The 20501-nt window shown below is 34.1% G+C and overlaps 1 protein-coding gene across 16 annotated transcripts in view; it reads left to right on the plus strand.

Annotated features, from left to right (window-relative positions):
* LOC105342863 (agrin) overlaps positions 1-20501 on the plus strand; it is a 67397-nt gene that overhangs the window by 37958 nt on the left and 8938 nt on the right. For 4 of the 16 annotated variants that reach the window (XM_034482305.2, XM_034482310.2, XM_034482307.2 and 1 more), the window contains 19 exons: positions 1463-1678; positions 3394-3438; positions 5210-5422; positions 7107-7228; positions 9821-9926; positions 10290-10393; positions 10745-10859; positions 11152-11343; positions 11988-12212; positions 12993-13134; positions 13658-13773; positions 13892-14026; positions 14327-14419; positions 14936-15103; positions 15216-15365; positions 16076-16345; positions 16629-16754; positions 19512-19634; positions 20143-20292. In XM_034482305.2, the coding sequence (XP_034338196.1) occupies positions 1463-1678; positions 3394-3438; positions 5210-5422; positions 7107-7228; positions 9821-9926; positions 10290-10393; positions 10745-10859; positions 11152-11343; positions 11988-12212; positions 12993-13134; positions 13658-13773; positions 13892-14026; positions 14327-14419; positions 14936-15103; positions 15216-15365; positions 16076-16345; positions 16629-16754; positions 19512-19634; positions 20143-20292 (2811 nt within the window). The remainder of the gene's footprint in view (positions 1-1462; positions 1679-3393; positions 3439-5209; positions 5423-7106; positions 7229-9820; positions 9927-10289; positions 10394-10744; positions 10860-11151; positions 11344-11987; positions 12213-12992; positions 13135-13657; positions 13774-13891; positions 14027-14326; positions 14420-14935; positions 15104-15215; positions 15366-16075; positions 16346-16628; positions 16755-19511; positions 19635-20142; positions 20293-20501) is intronic. The other 12 variants (XM_011449931.4, XM_011449932.4, XM_034482306.2 and 9 more) reach the window with 11 other exon arrangements.

The raw sequence follows: 20501 nt of genomic DNA on the forward strand, positions 1-20501 counted from the left end.
AGTAATATCAATTTTTCTTAAAGGTGCTCCGACCCTCAGCCCCTAAGAATTCTTTTCATCAGAAAAATGTTATTTGTCCTCTAAACGTTTTAAATGAAATGGGAAAAAAAAATTATTGATGGTATCCATGCATTTTACAAAGTTATTGCAAATTTGCCCACGATGGATTATTAGGAATAAATATACAAGTTAAGATGAAACATTTTTATACTGTTTGTAATGTTAACACCAGAAGACTATTTAGATTTGCCTATAGAAAAGGCAGATTTATAGTACGAATAAAAAAAATCTGGATCATTGAGAGTGATTGAACATGGCTGGGGATCGGAGATCATTAAGGTTTAACAAGATCAGCAAGCTAACACAAAGCCCACAATGGTGAGAACGTTTCAGGATATTTTGCATAGTTTCCTTTATATGTTTGAAAAGAAAAAGAGAACCAGAGTATATAACCTCTATAATTATAAAATTCTGATAATCATAAATGTAATCAACTTTCATATTTGCAATGGCATTAAAAGATCACTTTCTACATGTAAAGTTCTAGACTAATTAATCGTCTGTAAGTGGAAAGGGCTTAGCTAAAGGGGGGGATGCAAAGAATAAGTCTAAAATTTTAGATAATTGCTGATTCTTGACAGAGCCTTAAATGAAGTACTGTCAGGGTCACAGTGACTCTGATGTGTATTCTTTTATATTAAGTGTTATTGTTCTTGTCCATTGGGTTTAGTAAATTCATATTGGGTGCCCATTAGAACCATTTAAACAAGACCTTGGACTTTCGGTAAGATGAAACCGTAGATCTTTTTTTGCATCATTTTAAACAAATTAAAAATGATGCTGGTTTCACATGAAATATACACAGCTAGATGGCTTAGTCTTAGCTCAAAAACAGACACATTTTGTTAATTTCAAAGAGCCATGGCAGAATGGCCTACAACGAATAGACAGGCCTATGTCACATTGCTGTTGAACATAACTACCCAAAGTCTAAGCTCTTGTTAAAATGGTACTACATAAGTTTGAATTGTGTGCCCTCATAGGAGTGGTCTGTTTATCCTGTTCGTTTGATGTCTACACTTTGAATTAGATGTTGAGAACCCTTTCAAGTAGGGAAACTTTTATAATGTTACCTTTTGAGTTGGATTGATGTTAATCAGTGTATTGGCTGGGTCTCATGGAACGTGACAATCTACACATATAGATTATAGTGGTGTGAGTAGGTATGACTTCTCCCTCATATTAGATGATGTACATCAGTCAGACACTGTTTTGAATCGAGTCTTTTGAATCGGAGTTAGGTTGTGTATGCGAGTCAGTTTATAAGTATTTCGAATGTTCTTTCATGTAAGGATCGAGTTTGATGGAGTGAGTGACTTCCCCTTCAGATCTGTGTAAGGATAAGTATTTCGAATGTTCTTTCACGTAAGGAGTTTGATGGAGTGAGTGACTTCCCCTTCAGATCTGTGTAAGGATCTCCCCTGTACCCCGCCCCAGGTGTGTGTGATTGACCCCAGCACCCAGCGGCCGACCTGTGGGTGTGTCCAGTCCTGTGAGGACAGGATGGAGCAGGTTTGTGGCACGGACGGAAACCTGTACAGCAACCGGTGCAAGCTGGACCTCCACGCCTGCCACAGTGGACGGAACATCAATGTCCAGAATGAGGGACCCTGCCAAGGTACTGACCCATATCTGGACACAGGGTACTCTCAATAAAACCAAGCAACCATCACCAATTATCTGTCAGAGTCAAGTTTTATCTCTGAGAAGTCAGTTAGTACTCATTTTCCTATTTTAAGATCTGATTCACTGAATGAAATTAATCAAACCTATAGAGCATATGTACCAGATGTCATAATGCTTTTGTTGCATTAAATACACCAATAACGACAAGGAATTATAATTATACATGATTCAATAGTTACTCTAATAAGTTATCAACTGCACTTGGAGTCAGCAATGATGCTTTTCTTGTTCATATTGTTCAATATATTTTCTTGGCATGCTATCAAATCGACAATTTGTATTCTTCTGGTTTATTTTGTACATATTGATATATCTCTTTTGCTGAGAGTATACATTATTGTTGTTAATTGTTGATGATACTATAATCATGTCTACTTGGTCATGTGATAAAGTAGTGTCACAAATTCTGTCTTAATATATTACCTTTTGCATGGAGTCTGCATCCCTTATATATCAATGTTTTCTCAAAACTTTGTTCTTTTTTAATCAATAAATAAATAAATTAACAGGGTATATAGAAGAACATTAATTTTATACTGTACATATCAGTTAATTGCAAGACTCCAAAAACTTTTAAAAAGTCCAGACAAATGGAAAATTTATGAGAGTTAAATGGCCAACAAAAGCAAAAAATAATAAAAGTGCACAATATATGTACAAATAATTTGTGACAGAATTTAAAAAAAATATATATATATTTTACACCTTCCTTGAGCATACTAAAATTGCCAAAATTTTGAGTTATTCTTGGGAGTTGATTTTAATCAACTCTCCTATGCAGTTACTCAGACAAACCGAAAGTGAAACAGTGTTTGGACCTCAGCACAAATCATTGCTGCTGACAAGACTTAGTTCTTGAAAATAATGGATGAATTCGATGTAATGTATGCTAAAGCATTGTTTTTCAATGAAACGTATTTATAAATGCCTTGAAAATAGTCAGGTTTTAAATGGTACGAACAATTTAAATACTTTTTGTAGTCGTATGTATTCCTACGCCAGAGTTCAATATAGTTTCGTTCAACTCGACGCTCGGCTGTCTCCTAAATCCTTGTCGGAGATTAACGGTGTCAGCAGAGCGTTTGGTTGAACGAGAATAGAGTTCAATATTGCTTGGATCCATACAATTTTCGAGAAATATTTCTATTACTGATACATAGTTTGATTGAATTAATTTTATCTTTAAATATTATTTAACATGATTCATATGGGGGTTTCTTGACATTCTTGTCGAAAAAGTCCAAAATTCATATTATAAAAATGTGCGTAATTCAAATTAGAAACTACATGTAACTGTCATGCAAAGTAACATATCATTGATTTTCAAATAAATAAACATCGACAAAATCAACTCCCGACAGTTCTTCAGTACTTTGATTTCCATACCTAAACCTAAATAAATAATAATACATGTAAAACATATCTATGTAATGCTTTTAATTAAGGGAGTAATCATGTTTATGATAATGGAATTTTAGACCCATTGCTATATCCCCCCCCCCCCCCTCCTCAAAAAAAAAGGATTGAAGAAAAAACTTAAATATGAAAAAAGTCTTTGAATTTGAGACCCTCAAAACCTTCCCTTATTGAACTAAAAATTGTCTCCATCTTAAAAAAAACTTTCAGATTACTTTGACCTGATTTTAGATTATAGAAAGCCAACTGGTGATAGCAGTGAATTTAAACGTGAGGGTGAGACTGCATTGTCGTTTTCTGTATGTGTGATAATTGACAGAATCTCAACACATTTTTATTTGTGATTTTTTTAGCACATATATATTACACATCTCAGGTTCAAAAATTGGCATGATATGAACAATTTCTGGATATTTTCCTTTTTTTTTTACAGGAGTTGCATACAATGCAATAATATAAAATCTTAGCTCTATGATAAAATAAGTATGATAACAAACTTTGCATCTTTAAAGTAAAGTACTTACTGTAGACATTTTTTTTTTAAAGATCGAAATGACTTTATTTTGGTTAAGAATTTTTGGATTCTGTCAATTCAAGGTAGTGCACATATTTTGCCATAAACGTTGTTGAGAGGGGCATATGTCAGCACGATGCCAGCACAACTAGAGTAGAGCACCTGTCACTTTAGAAATGAAGCTCCGCCCCTTTTCCTGCCCTCTTAACTTTGAACAGCACTGTAACTCAGAATGTCCACTTACAGTAAGAATTAATAGATCATTTCCCTAGATTATGCATCCAATGCATCAGTGGAAGAACTCTGTTAATGAAAATTCTTGCAGAATGATTGAAAAATCCATACTTGTGTAGTTTTGAATCATTGCATGCACCATGCTTTGTGTCAGTATGTTGTTTTATTTTATTTTTGAAATATGTGCTTGATAATGAAATCAAGAATCTTTAATACAGAAGAAAAAAGATACAATATGAGAAATATAAAGTGATTTATTGATGTTTTGATTTTTTTTTTCAAAATGTTGCCGGATGCACTATACATGTATTTGATTTCTTTGTACATCTCTGTTGCGTTGTTTTATAATATGTGAATGATTGTTCATTTTCACTTTGTATGTTGTTTCTTAAAGGAATTCAGTGTAATGTGTGATTTACTTACCTTTAATGTGCAAAGAATGATTTAAAAAAAACTTTTTAGACAGTGTTGAAAGTGTACTTTAATTTTTACCAGGATGCATAAAAAATCTGCACAGATAAATTATATACATAATTTATATAGAGTATGTTGATCGAGATTTAATATTTTCTGTTGATTTGTTAAAAAAAATAAACATTTAGCAGAATAGCTAAGTATATATTAAATGAATAAAAATAGGTATAACCAATCAATGGTGAAAATATGAATTTGATGGTACGGTAAAATTTTTGACAGCTAAATATGGATAAATTATATCAAAGCATTAAAAAAATGGTCAATACTGATTTGCATTATTAAACAGCCCTTATTATTACTGTAATTTTATATATTCACATATAGATATAAAACCTCAGTTGATATAGATTTTTAACATGTAATACTTCCATGGTTGATCTAGGTTATATACTTGGTATATTTATTTAAGGCTTTTTTCTGTGAAAAAAAACTAAAATGAAATAAAAAATACCCTTGCATGCATGGAGATTGACAAATTCAAGTATTTTAAGACTTAAATTTATTTTGATTAGAATATGAATACAGCTGCATGTACATATATAAGGCAAAATACCTTGTACATATACTTGCAATTTAGTGCAGCTGTAAAAGAATAAAAATGTTAAAATGAAGTAGTCATGCAATTACAATCTTAATTTTTCTCCTTGCAAAAATGCAGCCACTTTAACTTTGTTGTTTTTATTGAGATCTGAAAGTGATTGCGAAAAAAGGGAAATAACCAGATGGTTATATATAGTAAATGTATATTGTTGTGTCTAATTTTATCAACCACACTAAATATTTTTGAGTGTATATGGATTCTGAATCATTTTGTATTGGTAGAAGGTCCTTGTGCCTCTAAGACCTGTTATTATGGATCGTGCCGGATTGACAACCGGAACCAGGCGGTCTGTGACTGTGAACCAGAGTGTCCCAGCACTGGTACCATACGGGTTTGTGGGACTGACGGAGTGACCTATAACAGTGAATGTCACCTAAGGAAGGCCTCCTGCGAACAGGGACTGTTCATCATAAAGCAAAATGAAGGAGCATGTGGTATGTGTTGATTTTCTAATAGATTTAATTTAGGAGAATGTGAATTGCGTATAATTGTCCTCCATGGATAGGAAGGAGAGCTGAGGCCAAAATAAATTATGGTTTGTTTGGAGTTGCCCCCCGCCTCATTGAAATACCCCTTCTTATAGAATTTATTAGCCAAAAATAAAGTGTAATTTTTTTTTATCCCCAAACTAGCGCAACTTATTTAAAGTGGATTTAGCATTGCTGTTGTTTGTGTGTGTATGTGCGTCTCCCTCAGCTCAAGCCTAAAAAAAAAAAAGGTTTGTTTCCGCTTTCCCGACCGACCCCACTTAAACCCGCCGACCCCCAAAAAAAATTCCGGGTTTTTCCGTACATTTCCGTTTTTTATCCGTTTTTTGTTAAAATTTCGTTTTTATGCGATTTAAAAATTTATTGTGTCCTCAAAATTTAAGTCGTAAAAACGCTTATAGAACTTATTTAGTGTTATCAGTGTTGTAAAGATGTTTGTTATTTACAAAATGGCAGCACATGTCGTGCCAGTTGAACACGAGAAATGTTCCCACCAGCCGGGGGAAAAGTTCATCAGATAAAAAAAATAAAATACCTACCTACCGACCCTATTTTTTTCAGCCAGAAAGCGGAAACAAACCTATTTTTTTGTTAGGCCTTATGAGCAAGACTCAACGAATACCCTTCCACCAGTGTTTTTCAAACTTCGTACTCTTCTTTAGAATGGTAAATGACAAACCATATCAATTTTCAAGTAAATTGGTTAAATATTTATTAAAAAAATTGCTTAAAAAATCACCAACAAAATTCCAAACAAACATTTTTTTAAGGATGGCCTGATTATATGTGTTTTTAAGTAGCTGCAGAACTGTAGCTCCACTGGAAATTCAGGTTGAAGGACTGTGGAGCTGTAGTTCCATCATTACGCCAAAAAAAAAATTTTTTTGCGTACAAAAAGTTGCAATATATATAACTAATATAGGAATATATGACATGTATCAAATGATAACTTTTTGTTTTATTCTTCTCTATTTTAACACTGAGTAGCGTACGTACTACCATAGGATTCATCCTTCATTAACTGCTCCCAACAATCTTAAAGATTGGCAATTTAAAAAAAGATAGTTGTACTGAAGCCCCTGTAATTCCACATGCAGCCTCTAAGGATGGGAGTCCTCTTGACCTTTTTATTTGAGTGAGAGTTTTATTTGTGGATATGCCATACTATTGATTTTAGTCCTGCCATGACTGTTTGTGCATTATACTTGGCCTACACACATTGTTTTCATTAAATTACTACTGAAACTAATCGGATAAAAACTGAAGAATTGAAAGTAAAAAAAAATACCATGCACATTTCTTGAAAGTAAAAGTGACTGTAGCAACTGTTTTATATTTTAGTTTGCCTTATTTTCAATTAGTGTTTGATTTCCTTGTTATTTGTTGAATATGTCAGTAACAAAACTCCCAATTAAATTCTTGCCCTAGCTTGTATTATGTGACATCATGAATATATGGTGAGCTTTTATGTTAAATAACGGTTGATTAAGGAAATCATCCCACTCTCTTTGCATCAGTTTACTTAAATAGAAAATAAGGAGTATTTGATCAAGTTAAAATATATTTGTGTTAAATGGAAGAGTCTTCATTAGGGAAGTTGATGATAAATTTGTTCTTTGTTCATCACAAGCCACAAGTTCATCATGTAGAACCAAGCAATGTGCACCAAATGAGAGGTGTGTGGAAGAAAATGGCATTCCCCAGTGTATTAGGAACCCTTGTAAAGATTGCCAAGGAGAGAGGTTCAATCCTGTAAGTAGAATTTATTAATATTACAAGATTATTTTTATAATCCTGTAAGTAGAGCAAGATTATGCTTAGAAACAAAGTACTGAAAGTACTTGAAGTACACTGTTAACACATGTTCCTTATAAAGTTTATTCTCTTGTTTATTGAGTAGGAAAAAAAATTAACGTAATGTCTCGTGTATAATACGCACTCGTGTATAATACGCACCCCCAAAGTTAACCAAAAAATGGCGAAAAAACAGCAGGTCCTATGTATACAGTGCTGCTATCCTGAAAGTTGACAAGGATAGGATAGGATAGGATGCAGGATGCACGATACATGATAGAAATATAAAAGTTAAGTTCTATTCTATCCTATCCTATCCTATCCTATCCTGCATCCTGTAGCCAATCAGATTGAGTATAAATTTCAGAGTTATTTTGCGAAACGAAAATTGGCGTAACAATGTATTTTCTATGTCAATTTAATAAATTTCACAAGTTAAACCATTTAAGAATAATTATTATATCAAGAACGCGGTGCATAACATTGATGCGCGCTAAAATATCGGCGCTACATCTTTGTCAATTCGTACGCAAGTACGGAGTTACTGTGAGAATTTGATGCAACATTTGACAACGTCAGAAAAAGATTTCTGTATTTACTTCATTCAAAGTCAGCAAAGTAATAAAAGCTTTAATTTATAAACGACCAATTCGGCATTTTAAAAGATAAACATGTATACAAGAAACAGACATTGCTTCACGTGCCATATAATTTCGTCAATGCCCAATAACAGGGACGCATATTTCTGTCCGATATTAACCTGAAGATATCGATTTAATAAATGTTAGCTAGCTATAAATGCTTAAGAATTTATACATTAATTTAAAACATATTCAAAGTGATTTAACTATAAACGATAGAAACTTCCTAAAGGAAGTATTCCTTTCCAGATCATGTTTACATTTATCGTCGAACGAACGCTCAAATAATGATAATTACGCTCAGTTATATGTGATAAGAAAATAATTTGATAAAAATATGTAACTTAACAGTTCCTCAATAAGGGCATCGAAGTTATTTATCTATTTTTTATGCATAAATATAATAAAATCAAAAATTGATTCGCTTACCTGTTTGTTTATGTTATTGTGTCCATCCCGCGTACGATTTAATTTTACGGTAGCACAGGTAAGTAAGTTATCCCGCTCGAAGAATATTCGGTTTTAAGATTAAATTATTCATTTTGAGTACTACACTAATTGATAAAATCATTTAATTCTTAAATTTCGTTTCATTTAACTTGCATTCCTTTATTTTGAATGTATGGGATAGGATAGGATAGGATAGAGCTTATTTGCAGGATAGGATGCAGGATACAGGATATAGGATAGGATAGGATAGTTTTGTCAACTTTCACGATAGCAGCACTGTAACACGCACCCAAAAAATGGCGAAATCAACGGCCGCCATTTTCCCCCAAAATATCGATGTTTCATGTTAATTTTATAATCCATGCGCATTTTCTTTAATTTTGAGATCGGAACATAGCACAGACGATGAAAATCGACGGCCGCCATTTTCCCAAATAACTGTTTAATGATAATTTTTTAACCCAAGCATAATTACTTTAATTTCGTGATCGGAACATGGCCTAAGCGATATTAGAGTCAAAGTTCTAACAATTTTAATTAAAAAGGACGGCATGATTTACATGGGCGGTATCAAATATCATTTGACACTTCATAAAGAGTTTCTTGCAACATCGGAGAAGTAGAAGATCATCATACGTAGAGAAGAACGGCAACCGAGCTTAGTGCTTAAAAGTAATAATGTTTGCAAACATAAACCAGAAATGATTTTATTGATTAATTATAGTCAAACCCTTTGTTGTTTATATAAATAAACATTGTGAAGAAACGTACGTATGTCGTATATCGTCATTATCAAGTCGTACAAATGATCGATGTAATTTTAGCAGTGTAGACTATATAAAGCAATAACGTTTAACTGCATAACGGGACACAAAGTAATTAAGTTTAATAAAATCAGAATAATTGCTTATCTACATGCACTTGAAAACACCCTGTGAAGTTCGACACGAGAGAGGTGCATGCTTCTGACACCGGAAATTGTTAAACAAACATTGACCACGCGCCGAGTCAACAGGTGGCTGCTTACGTAATGGCGAATAAACTGGCGATATTTAAACTTGTTTGATGCAAGAAATAGTGTTAAGAGAGGATAAATATTTCAATACATGGGGGAAAAAACTAAGAATAAGGTATTTCTGATGCAGTAAATTTAGTATACACTCATTCAATTTGCATAACACGCTATATCGGCAGTCACTACTCCCGTGGTATTAAGAATCATGGCTTGAAAAAATGGGGTACAATTTTTGTCCTATGTATAACACGCACCCCCCACTTTTGATCAAATTTTGGCTGAAAAAAAGTGCGTGTTATACACGCGACATTACGGTAAATGTGGTTGAAGAGACAATTTTTATATGACTCAAACTGTAAAAAAAAATTTAACAGTCAAAAGTAGTATTCTTGTAGGCTGTTGAGTCTTTTCTCAATGGTTGAAATTGTTTACCTCTAACGACAGGTCTGTGGCAGCAATGATATGTCATATGATAACCTGTGTGAGTTAGAGAAAGCCAACTGTACATCAGGACAGACTGCAATCAAGTTACAGATGTATGGATTCTGTGGTAAGCCAAATTCAGTGGTTGACTGTAAACTAAATGAAAGTTAAGATATTTAGTTGATTCAACTGTACTGTAATATTAAGTACAGTAAAATTTGAATATAATGATCATTGTGATAGCAAATATCTTGTGATTTGAAGTCAACAAATTTAACACAAATTTTGTTGAAACTCTTTGTATTCTAGCTATAAACAGCATGGATTCAACAAATTAACCATTGAATGTCTCTGTTTTTTGTGGGTTGTGTATATTTAAAGACATGATTGACTGTGTATAGCCAATAATCTGAAGAAGTCATATAACCTTGTTCTGTCATGTTTGTTTGTACCTGTATCTGGATTCTTCTACATCTGAATTCTGTTACAGCTGATGATGGGTGTGGAAAAACCAAGGGGGACTGTGAGTATTATGGAGTCTGTGACAGGAGTCGCCCCAACCATCAGTGTGTGTGCCCTACAGACTGCAGGAGGGTAAGCTTTCAGTGCAATCAATGTGAGTGAGATATATTTTAAAGACCTCAAACAAATGTTTTGTTTTGATGTTTAGGATATTTATTCCAAGAGCTATAATAATATGTTTTCCATTCCAATCTTTGAAAATGGGTAGAAAACTCACAAGCTGCATAAAAATGAAATACCAAAACAATAACAATGAGAAATTCTTTCATCACACTGTTTTAACTCCTTTTGTATTGATAAATCCTTTTTGTATATAGCCAGCTTTCTGATGCAAAATCCTTTTTATAAAGCCTTTCCAATGCAAAATATCCTACTGTAGTTCAACTCTTGATTATAAGCAATCAATGCTTGTATATTATTTAGACAAATATTAGGATTTGCGGTAGTGACAGTGTGACTTATAGGGACGAGTGCGAGATGAAGATAAAGTCCTGTCAGGAGAGGAGGACTATTTCTGTTACATCGGTCGGAGAATGCGGTATGTCCTACTCAGTATAACAAAGCATGGCAGTATCGGCTCCATTATACTTGCTCCAAAAGTACCCATTACTTTAATGTTTGCCTTATGTGGTTTGCATGAAGTGTAGTTGGCCTGCAATTGCAAAAATTAGAATAATTTCATTAAAAAAAATATGTTTAAGCTTAGCTATAAATTTCATTCTGCAAGATTTTTAATTATTGCCATGCTTAAAATAAGACGCGCCTTCTCTTGGGTACATATTGTTACATGCAGTACCTGCTTCAATGCTATTTGTGGGCTCTATTTATAGTAACATGTAAAGAGCCCTGTCTGTTTTACTCAACGTGTTCGTACGGCCGTTGTGAGTGTGATGCTGTGTGCCCCTCTGGGGGCCCCCCTGTCTGCACCAGTGATGGACAGAGATTCAACAACGACTGCGAGAGGAAGAAAAATGTCTGCGAGAAGAAACGGGACTTGACTGTCGTACCATGTGAGCAGATTGGTAAAATATTATGTAGAAAATTGTGAGAGAGGCATTCTAACTAATAATACTGTACAGAGGATTAGTATCACCACGTGTTATATTTGTCCAGTACATTTCATTGTGAAATATGTCGCCCCATTTTGAGTAAATCTTAACACATTGGTGGTTATAGGTAAGGGGTGCTCAGTGACTTTGAACCAAATTTCTTGGTCCAAGGTTAAGTCCATAGCAGATCTTTGTTAAAATCCTTGTACAAACATTATTTTCACTCTCATTGGGTCAATTTTGCTCAGACTTTACTACAAGATTCCCTGTAGATAGGATTTGTGCAGTGACTTTAAATCAGGTTTCTAGATCTGGATCATAGCAAACTCTGATGTGTAAAATGCTTCTTTATGCCAATTTTCCCAATTGACTCGATCTCTCTGCATAAAACTTGACCAATACAGTGCTTGTGAAGTTGTCTGATAATGTATGTGCAATGATCATTAAATTTCTAAATAATAGGTCAAGATCAAACATTGTCTTCTCTAATGCTCTTCATCATCATGTCCTTCATTCAAGATGGTCCAATCGAGATGAGAGATGAGGTGAAGCTGTATTTGTTTTTTCTCCAATACTTTTTGTGTAAAGTTTAAGTTTTTGGTTTTTTTTTACAACAGGTTGTAGCTCTGACTATGACTGCACTCACCATGGACAATGCCGATCTGGTGTTTGTAGTTGTGACTTCTACTGCCCAGCTGAGAATAGGAAAGTTTGTACCTCTAATGGGAAGGAGTTTGACAGTGAATGTGAAGTGAAGAAACACATGTGTGAGACTAAGGAATGGATTCCCTTCATGACCGGAGAGTGCCTCAGAGAAGGTTCTGGATCAGGGGCCTCTGGGGGTATTGATGTTGTCATAGAGCACAGAAACTCACATGGAGGGGCACTGACTGGTTAAAACTTTAGTTTGTCATTGTAATGACCACAAGCAATACATCATATCATTTAGGGATAATCGTAACTTGAATTTGTCTAAAGTAGATGTGACTGACTCTTGGAACTCACTGAATTATTAAATACAAATTTGAAACATTATTTGAGATCTTAAATGGATTTTTTGAGATACAATTAAATTCAAAAGAGGTATTTGAATTTTAAACAAAAAAACAGTGCAGAAGTTTGAATGTTCAAAAGCATTTATAAACAAAATACAAAATTCAATCTCTAATGAATATTTCCACCTAGACAGGAAGATGAAATATCTTTTTATTTTACTCTTTTTTTTGTTTGAGGGGAGGGGGGAGTCCTTCCATTCCATGTGAGTTACATAGGAGTATTTAGAGTGTGAAATAGTATCAGTCATGTTGAAATGTCTCATTTATATGTTTGCACATTCATGACACTCTGGTTTATAATTGTTTAGACGATAACAATAGTTCTACTTCATCTAGTATGTACATTTCACTGCCTTTTCTCCATGCATGATACTCTGCCTGTGAATAGATAATTTTATTTGAAGAAAAGTCAGCGTAGCGATGAATGCTTATTTCTTGCTTAAGTTAAATGCATGACATTTCATTTTAAATTTTCTTTGAAATTGATGTGACTTATGTTGTATGTAAGCTGTTTGTGTAAGAAATTGATGTTGTGCTGGTATTGTAAGACACTCTATGATTGGTCAGATGGCTTTGAGGGGTCAGGAGAGGAACAGTTTTCCCGACTGTTACTGTGTGATGACAGTCTCTGTCCATTCGGAGGATTGTGTATTCCTAGTCCTGATGGATCTCATTTCTGCTCATGTGACTTTGGCTGTATTGCTGTACTGTGAGTATTGACAGCATTTAGTGCTACTGCAATTAATTCATGTATACTGCAGATTCCTAATAATCTTAAGAAATTAATATTTGTGTGAAATTGTGAGAAGTACACCTCTCTGATTTTAAAATCTGACAATGTAAACTTCATGAAAATGGAAAACAAAGTGTAGTACATTACTAGAGTCAATCCAAAAATTCAAAGACAATTTGGTTGTCTATCATATATTTTTCATAAAAGTTATAACAAACTGTAGATTCCTTATAATCGTAAGAAATTAATATACGCGTGAAATTGTGAGAATTACACCTTGCTGATTTTAAAATTTGACAATGTGAACTTCATGAAATTATAATTCAAGAAGTTGGTGTTCTTGATTTTATATTCTCGTGATTTGATGCAAAATTCAGATCACAGAACTATGTACTTTTGTAAAATAGGAATCAACAGAACTGTCATATCTGTTATTTTCAATAAATCATGGGGTTTATCTCAATATCTTTGTACATATTATTGATAAATGACCTTGCAGTGACCCAGTGTGTGGTTCTGATGGCCGTAACTATGGAAACCATTGTGAAATGCAGGAAGCAGCTTGTAAAGCCAACAAGTCCATAGTTGAAGTGGATGCTGAAAACTGTGACAGTGGTAGGTTTGGTTTATCCAAGGATATCACTTAGTATTCACTTGGAATCTTTTAAAAGTGAAACTGCTTAAAAACAAAAAAATATACCAAAGTTTGTTGATTTTTTCTAACTTTCTCTAGATCTGGTGGATGAAGCTTGTGATGGGAATAAAGCTTTGCTGAATCCAGGAACCGGTCAAGACTATAACTGTTCCCAGGAAACCTGTCCCCCCAACAGCTACTGCCACCTACCATATGGGAAGTGTTGTAGGGAAGGTACGTAACTCTAGGCTCGGAGAGAGCTGAAGGAAGAGGTGAAGGAAGTTTCACTAATGATCTACTCGCATGCTTTTTTTGCCTTTCAAAAGGAAAGGCTTCAACTATGACTTTTTGTCCCAAGCCCATGTAAAATGACACAGAATTGCCAATAATAAATTGTAATTTCATTGGTTTTTAACGCTTTTAAAGTTAAATCATCATCATTTGATTCCCCTTCTTGGAGCCTCAGGTTGACTAGTGTGTTTTGAAGATGTTGTTTATATGTTATATGAAACAAAATTAATGTGTCCTCTTTAGAAAAATCCAACACTGGTTGCTCAGATTCAATCTATGGCTGTTGTCCAGACCAAGTTACCATAGCAACAGGTCCTAACAATGAAGGATGTTCATGTAAGAATGCATCAAGATGTTTTATTCTCAGTTTAAACATTTTGGTGTTTATAAGAAATTCAATTAGGATTGTAACACTTATCTCATTACTAATTTTTAAAAAAAGTTCATATGAGTTAAACTGTCATTGTAAACTGTGAATGTTCTGTTCTAACTTTCAGTCAGCCAGTCAGGACCAATCGTATCGACTGAACATCTTTGTTTTTTTGGCTTTAAAAAAATTTGATTTGATTTTTAATGTGTACCCATAGCATGATTGATGTTGTCACTTCAAATTATTATCTTGTTCTTTTCTTTAACTAACTAATAACTTTATGATTTTGATGGCATGAACTTCAAATAATTTACACATGATGCAAAATTGTAAAAAAATGTCTAAAGATAATTTAAACATGTTGAATATAACTTTTACTATGGTATTTTGGACTTATTTATGGTAGATGTTTTTTAGTTTTTTAGGTATTTTTGACTCTAATAACATATTTATTATTCTATTTGGCTACGTTCTATTGACAGTGAACTGTGGCTGCTACAGGGCTGGCTCCCGGCAAATGACCTGTGATCCCAAAACCAAGGCGTGTGACTGTCTCTCCGGGGTGGGTGGTCAAAAGTGTGACAAATGTAAGCCTGGCTACTGGGGCCTGAACCCTGAGACTCGCAGTAACTACACCCCAGGATGTGCCAGTATGATCAAGATTTCATTTTTTTTTTATTCTTATCACATATCCCTATAGCCTTGTATTTGCATGATAAAATCTGAAGTTTATGAGTGATTTTCCCTAATTTTCCTTTACAGGTTGCAACTGTGATCAGTTTGGTGCAAATCGCACAGATTGTCACCAAGATAACGGCAAATGTCTGTGTAACAATGGGGTCAAAGGTCACCATTGTGAGGTGTGTGAAGCAGACGATTCTCCTGTGTCCTTTGATGTGTGTGGAACAAAAGGTGTGAACAAAAATAGAAATTGAATAGATCAGAATTGGTATATTAATTGAACTAAAAGTTTATGACATGCAACTGACAGAACTGTAATACCTGATGCCAAAACATGCTTTTTTAAGTCACCTGAGTCACTGAGGTGACCTAATGCAATAAGTTTTTGTCTGGCGGTGTCCAGTGCTTTGCACCATGTGTCTTGTGTTAACAATTGAACATTTTTAACTTCTTCTTAAAACTACATGGCCAATTCTTCCCAAATTACTTTGGGGTAAGGGAAACATAAATTGTGAATTTCATGACTCTTGACCCATAGAGGCCTATAATTACTCTTTTGACTTTCTACATTGATATTTTAAAAATATATACTTAATACGACGACTTCCTTAATCAGCAGTCATACTTTCACTATAGTAATCATCGATTGAAAATCGGCTTATCCCCGAATTCGGCAAGTCTAAGGATTTTTCCTGAATTTTGTCTGAAAATGAGCAATTCGGCATATGCCCCACATAGACATATGCCCCAAAAATATGGTACATATATTAGAATCTTTGACAGGTCTGTGTATGAACTATGATACTAAGGTGACCGATAAGGCCTGTAGATCTTTTGTTGGTTATTTTATTAAATTTAAGATAACATGAAAATTTCAGCTCATACGGGTACATGAGGTTTGATGTGACAGAGTATATTATCCTTGCCTTTATGTTTTGCAGTGAAAAGTCAGCACAATGTAGGACCGCGTTGTGACAGAAGTTCGGGCCATCAGTGTAGGTTTGGGGCGTACTGTGTGGACACACACACTTCGAGAGGAGCTGAGTGTCACTGTGACAGACTGAGCTGCCTCCTCGATCAAAGGGACAAATATTCCGGATATTCCATCTGTGGATCGGATGAAAAAACCTACATCAGTCAATGCCACATGGACTTTGAGAGCTGTATTCAGCAGAAGAAGATCACCCTCTATTACAATGGGCCATGCACAAGTAAGAGTGTTGGCTTGTTGTTGTCTTTTTTTTTTATTTTCTTGAATGCAAATCAAAATTCAGAGAAGTCCAAACATCGTAAAGAATTAAGGCCTCGATCATTGAAAGTTTATTTTTGTGTAGGGAGAAAAAACTTTAGCAACATCAAGTTTATGATATTTTGACAAGGCCATTCTTCATGGTTCTTGCTTTTAAATGAAATTCTGCTTAGATTTAAATCAGAAAGATTGAGGTATAAGCTTTATTTAGATTGTAAAATTTGTAAGTTATGTTAATTTTGTAGGCAGAGCCACGAGTCATCCTTCCTCTTATACTCGAACTCGAAAGACAACATGGAAAAGGCTTACTGGTGGTGATTATACACAGCGAACTACTACCAGAACAACGAAGCGACCGCTGGTCAGAGGAGGTATTTACTATTGCATCCTTTATAACCTCACCGTGACAAAGTCAAGGGGAGCTTATGCTATACCGTCTGCGTTCAGACCTGGTTAAAGTTTTCGTTGCAGGTCCTGTATCTAAATTTTTACTTGTCCTATCTTCACCAAACTTGCATAGATGATGCATCTGGAGAAACTTATGGACTTGAAAGACTTGGATGCCGAATCTGGGCTATGAATTTTAGATGCTGGAGGAGGTTAAAGTTTTTGGTGCAGGTGCCCTTTGATAGTAATTTCTAAGTTACTACTTGTCCTAATTTTACCAATCCTGCATGGATGATGCATCTTATGATACTGATGCACCAGACAGGCTTGAATGCTGAATCTGAGCCATAAGTTTCAGATGCTGGAGGAGGTTAAGGTTTTAATAGCTGCTTAAAGTTTTTTGAGCAGGTGCCCTCTGATGATTATATCTTAGTTATTACTGGTCCTAACTTCACAAAACTTGCATGGATGATGCGTCTTATGAAACTGATGCACCTGACAGGCTTGATGCTTAATCTGAGCCATAGGTTTCGAATGCTGGATGAGGTTTTGTTTTTTGGAACATGTCACATGTTTTATAGATAAAAATACTATTTTAAACATGCAAAGTTGATTTAATTATAATATAAATGAATTGCAGAGGTAGCTTCAGATGCAGAGCCTGATCTCCATTATCAAGGATGTTAAAAAATATATCTTAGTTATACCCCCGCAAACGAAGTTTAGGGGGGTATATTGGTTTCACCCTGTCCGTCTGTCTGTCCGTCCGTCTGTCTGTAGACGCAACTTTGTCCCCCCTATAGAATTTTTTATTACTGCATGGAACAGTTTGAAAATTTGTACATATGTTGAACACCATCTGAAGATGTGCACCTGCAATTTTTTTTAAGATCAAACAAGATTTAATGATTTTATGACAGTTTTCATTTTCCATATTCTATATATTGCACACTAATGTTGAAAAGTAAGGGAGGTAATCCTTACAGATTTTATTAATTAATTAATAGAAAACACTCTAAAATATATTTATATAAATACATCCAGATGGAGTTTTTTGTCTTTATGTCATAATTAATAAAAAAAAAATATTTTTTATAAGTATTCTATCAACTGACAATGCAAAGTTTTTGTTTGTCAATGATAAATTCTTAGGAGCTAATAAGAACATCAAAGACAAGTGTGGCTGAATTCATTTGTCCCAAGGGAGCCATTATCTGAGCCATGGTTCAGATGGAGCATGTGTTTAGGGGAAATTGATAATCTGTAAAATGGGTGATGGTTTTGGGGCTATTTTAAAACTGTTTCATGTAAACCAAAAGGTCTATCATTATAAGGAAATAAATAATATAATTATTAATAAAGAAGTTAAACTATTTTTAGAGGTTGTTTAAATTTATTTGTCAAGTAAATTGATGAAGTGACCCTATTGGGCATTAATTCAAATGAAATTCAAAATTACTGATATGATTGTAGTGTTTTGGCAATTTTAAAATTGTTTGTAATATTAAATTTTCTTTTTTACATATTTTTACATAGTATGGTAATTATGGTAATGTTTTGGGAGTTTATTAAATTTAACAAGTTCATCAAAGAAAATCATAGTCCTATGGGATCAATTTTCTGATATGGAGTTCCATTGTGCCATAGGAGAAAGTGAGGAAAATTTGAAACAACTAATTGCATCTGTCAAGACTCTTATTAGAAAGGTATTGAAAGTTTTATCAACAGAAGAGCATTGCTTGGCTACCGGTATTTCTATTCACTGCAAAGGGAGGGGTTATTGTCATTTTGTTGGTTTTTCTTTAAATCAATTAAATTAAAAAAATATATCATCAAATACATACATTTGTAAATGTATTACTGTTATAGATATGTATTTACAGTGAAATTCTGACAATTTTGATTTTAATTTTTCTTTGTTAACTTTTTTTTTGTTTTTTTTTACAATTCTACAATCTAGAATTTTTTTTGGTATGTGTTCCAAACCTTAATTATTATTCAATTCAATTATTTGTCCCATTTGAAATTAGCCTAGCGGGGGTATTAGTCCCATTAGGACAGTTCTAGTTCGTTATATCCATCAAGTTTACAATATGTAATAAAGTCATGGGGAATAAGAATCACTTCGCTATAAGTCTCAATTCATTATAAGCGTGTTCACTATAACCGTGTTTTACTGTATTATTGTATTGATAAACATTGTTTCTTATGATAATGTATGAAATGAACATATGATTATCATACTAACAGTTTTTTAATATACGATATTGTGTCAAAACAGTATCCATGAATATCCAAGATCATTAACTATGATTTTCGTATAATATGATAAAGGTGGTCTCATAAAGGTGATGCCTCGTCTTGGTGAGCTTTGTAATCTGTGATTACCTATGTTTTGTTTTATGAGATACTGTAAATTCCTTTTTTTACATGAGTTTTTAATTCCACGATCCTGTCACTTTGGATCAAATCGTGAAAATATTAAATCGCTGAATTTTTATCCTTTTTAAAATTTCAACACCCAGATAAATAACAGCGAGATTTTAAAATATGCAAGAGGAGCTTCTTGTGATGTTATGCGGATATTAATTCCTCTTGTTTAATTAGGAATATATAGTATCTCTCAGTCTCCTTCTCTCTGTCTTTCTCGCTATGTATTTGAAGCACTCAGTGTCTTTCTCTCTCTCTCTCTCTCTCTCTCTCACTCTGGGTATATTTGAAATAGAAGGACTTTGCTTCAGGTAAAATCAAAGAGATCTGTTATGACAACTATTACTGTATGGCCAACAACAGTGAGTGCTACCGTGGGGTGTGTCGATGTAAAGAGGGCTTCATCACCACACTGGACAACACAGACTGTAGAAGTAAGGCCATAAACACAAAGTATATACACAAACAAAAAATATTATAGTTAGAGGCAAGATTTTCAAGGAGACATCAAATTTAATGCTTATATTTGCCACTATATTATCTTATATAAACCTACTAAAGACAAAAAGATGTTCTTTTCTGAGTGTGTTAACTTATTTATAGTTAACAGGTTAAGAGATCATATTTGTGACATCGCAATGATCATTACATGAGCTTATTTTTTGAATGATGCTTTATTATGAATTTGAAAAACCTTTCATGTTTATAATTTAAAAAACAATTTCAATTTGACTAAGTCAGGCTCAAATAATACCAATTGAATGTAAAAAAAGTTCCCAGGGATATGAACTTGCTTGTGATGAGATCAAATCTTCTGAGAAGGAGGCTTCACAGGATCTGATCATGTGACCAACCAAGTTGCTGGTTATTTTTTAACCAAGAATGAAATGTAATTTGAAGATCTGATACTTTGATGGTAAATGCCTTATTCAATGTTCTCAGAGGTGACAGTGGTGACCCCAGACAGCAAGATTTACAGCAATCCTTGCTCTGACAGCCCCTGTCTAAACAATGGTGTCTGTGAGCTGGACAAGTCCCTGGGCTACCGCTGTCTCTGTCCCCTACAGAAAGCTGGCTCCATCTGCCATCAAGGTGGGTCCATTTTAAAATTCTGCTATCAAATCTTACTGTAAGACAAGAACATTAAAAAGTATGATTTTGTCAGTTTACCAGTAATTTCTAATCATGCTTGTTTAGCTTGTCAAATTATAATCAAGTTTTTAGCTCCCTTAAACCAAAAGTTCAAGTAAACTGTCCTGACTGCCCGCCCATCTGTCTGTAAACTTTTCATGTTTTTGACT

This window comes from Magallana gigas, chromosome 3, assembly GCF_963853765.1.
Source record: "Magallana gigas chromosome 3, xbMagGiga1.1, whole genome shotgun sequence".
Lineage (NCBI taxonomy): Eukaryota > Metazoa > Mollusca > Bivalvia > Ostreida > Ostreidae > Magallana > Magallana gigas.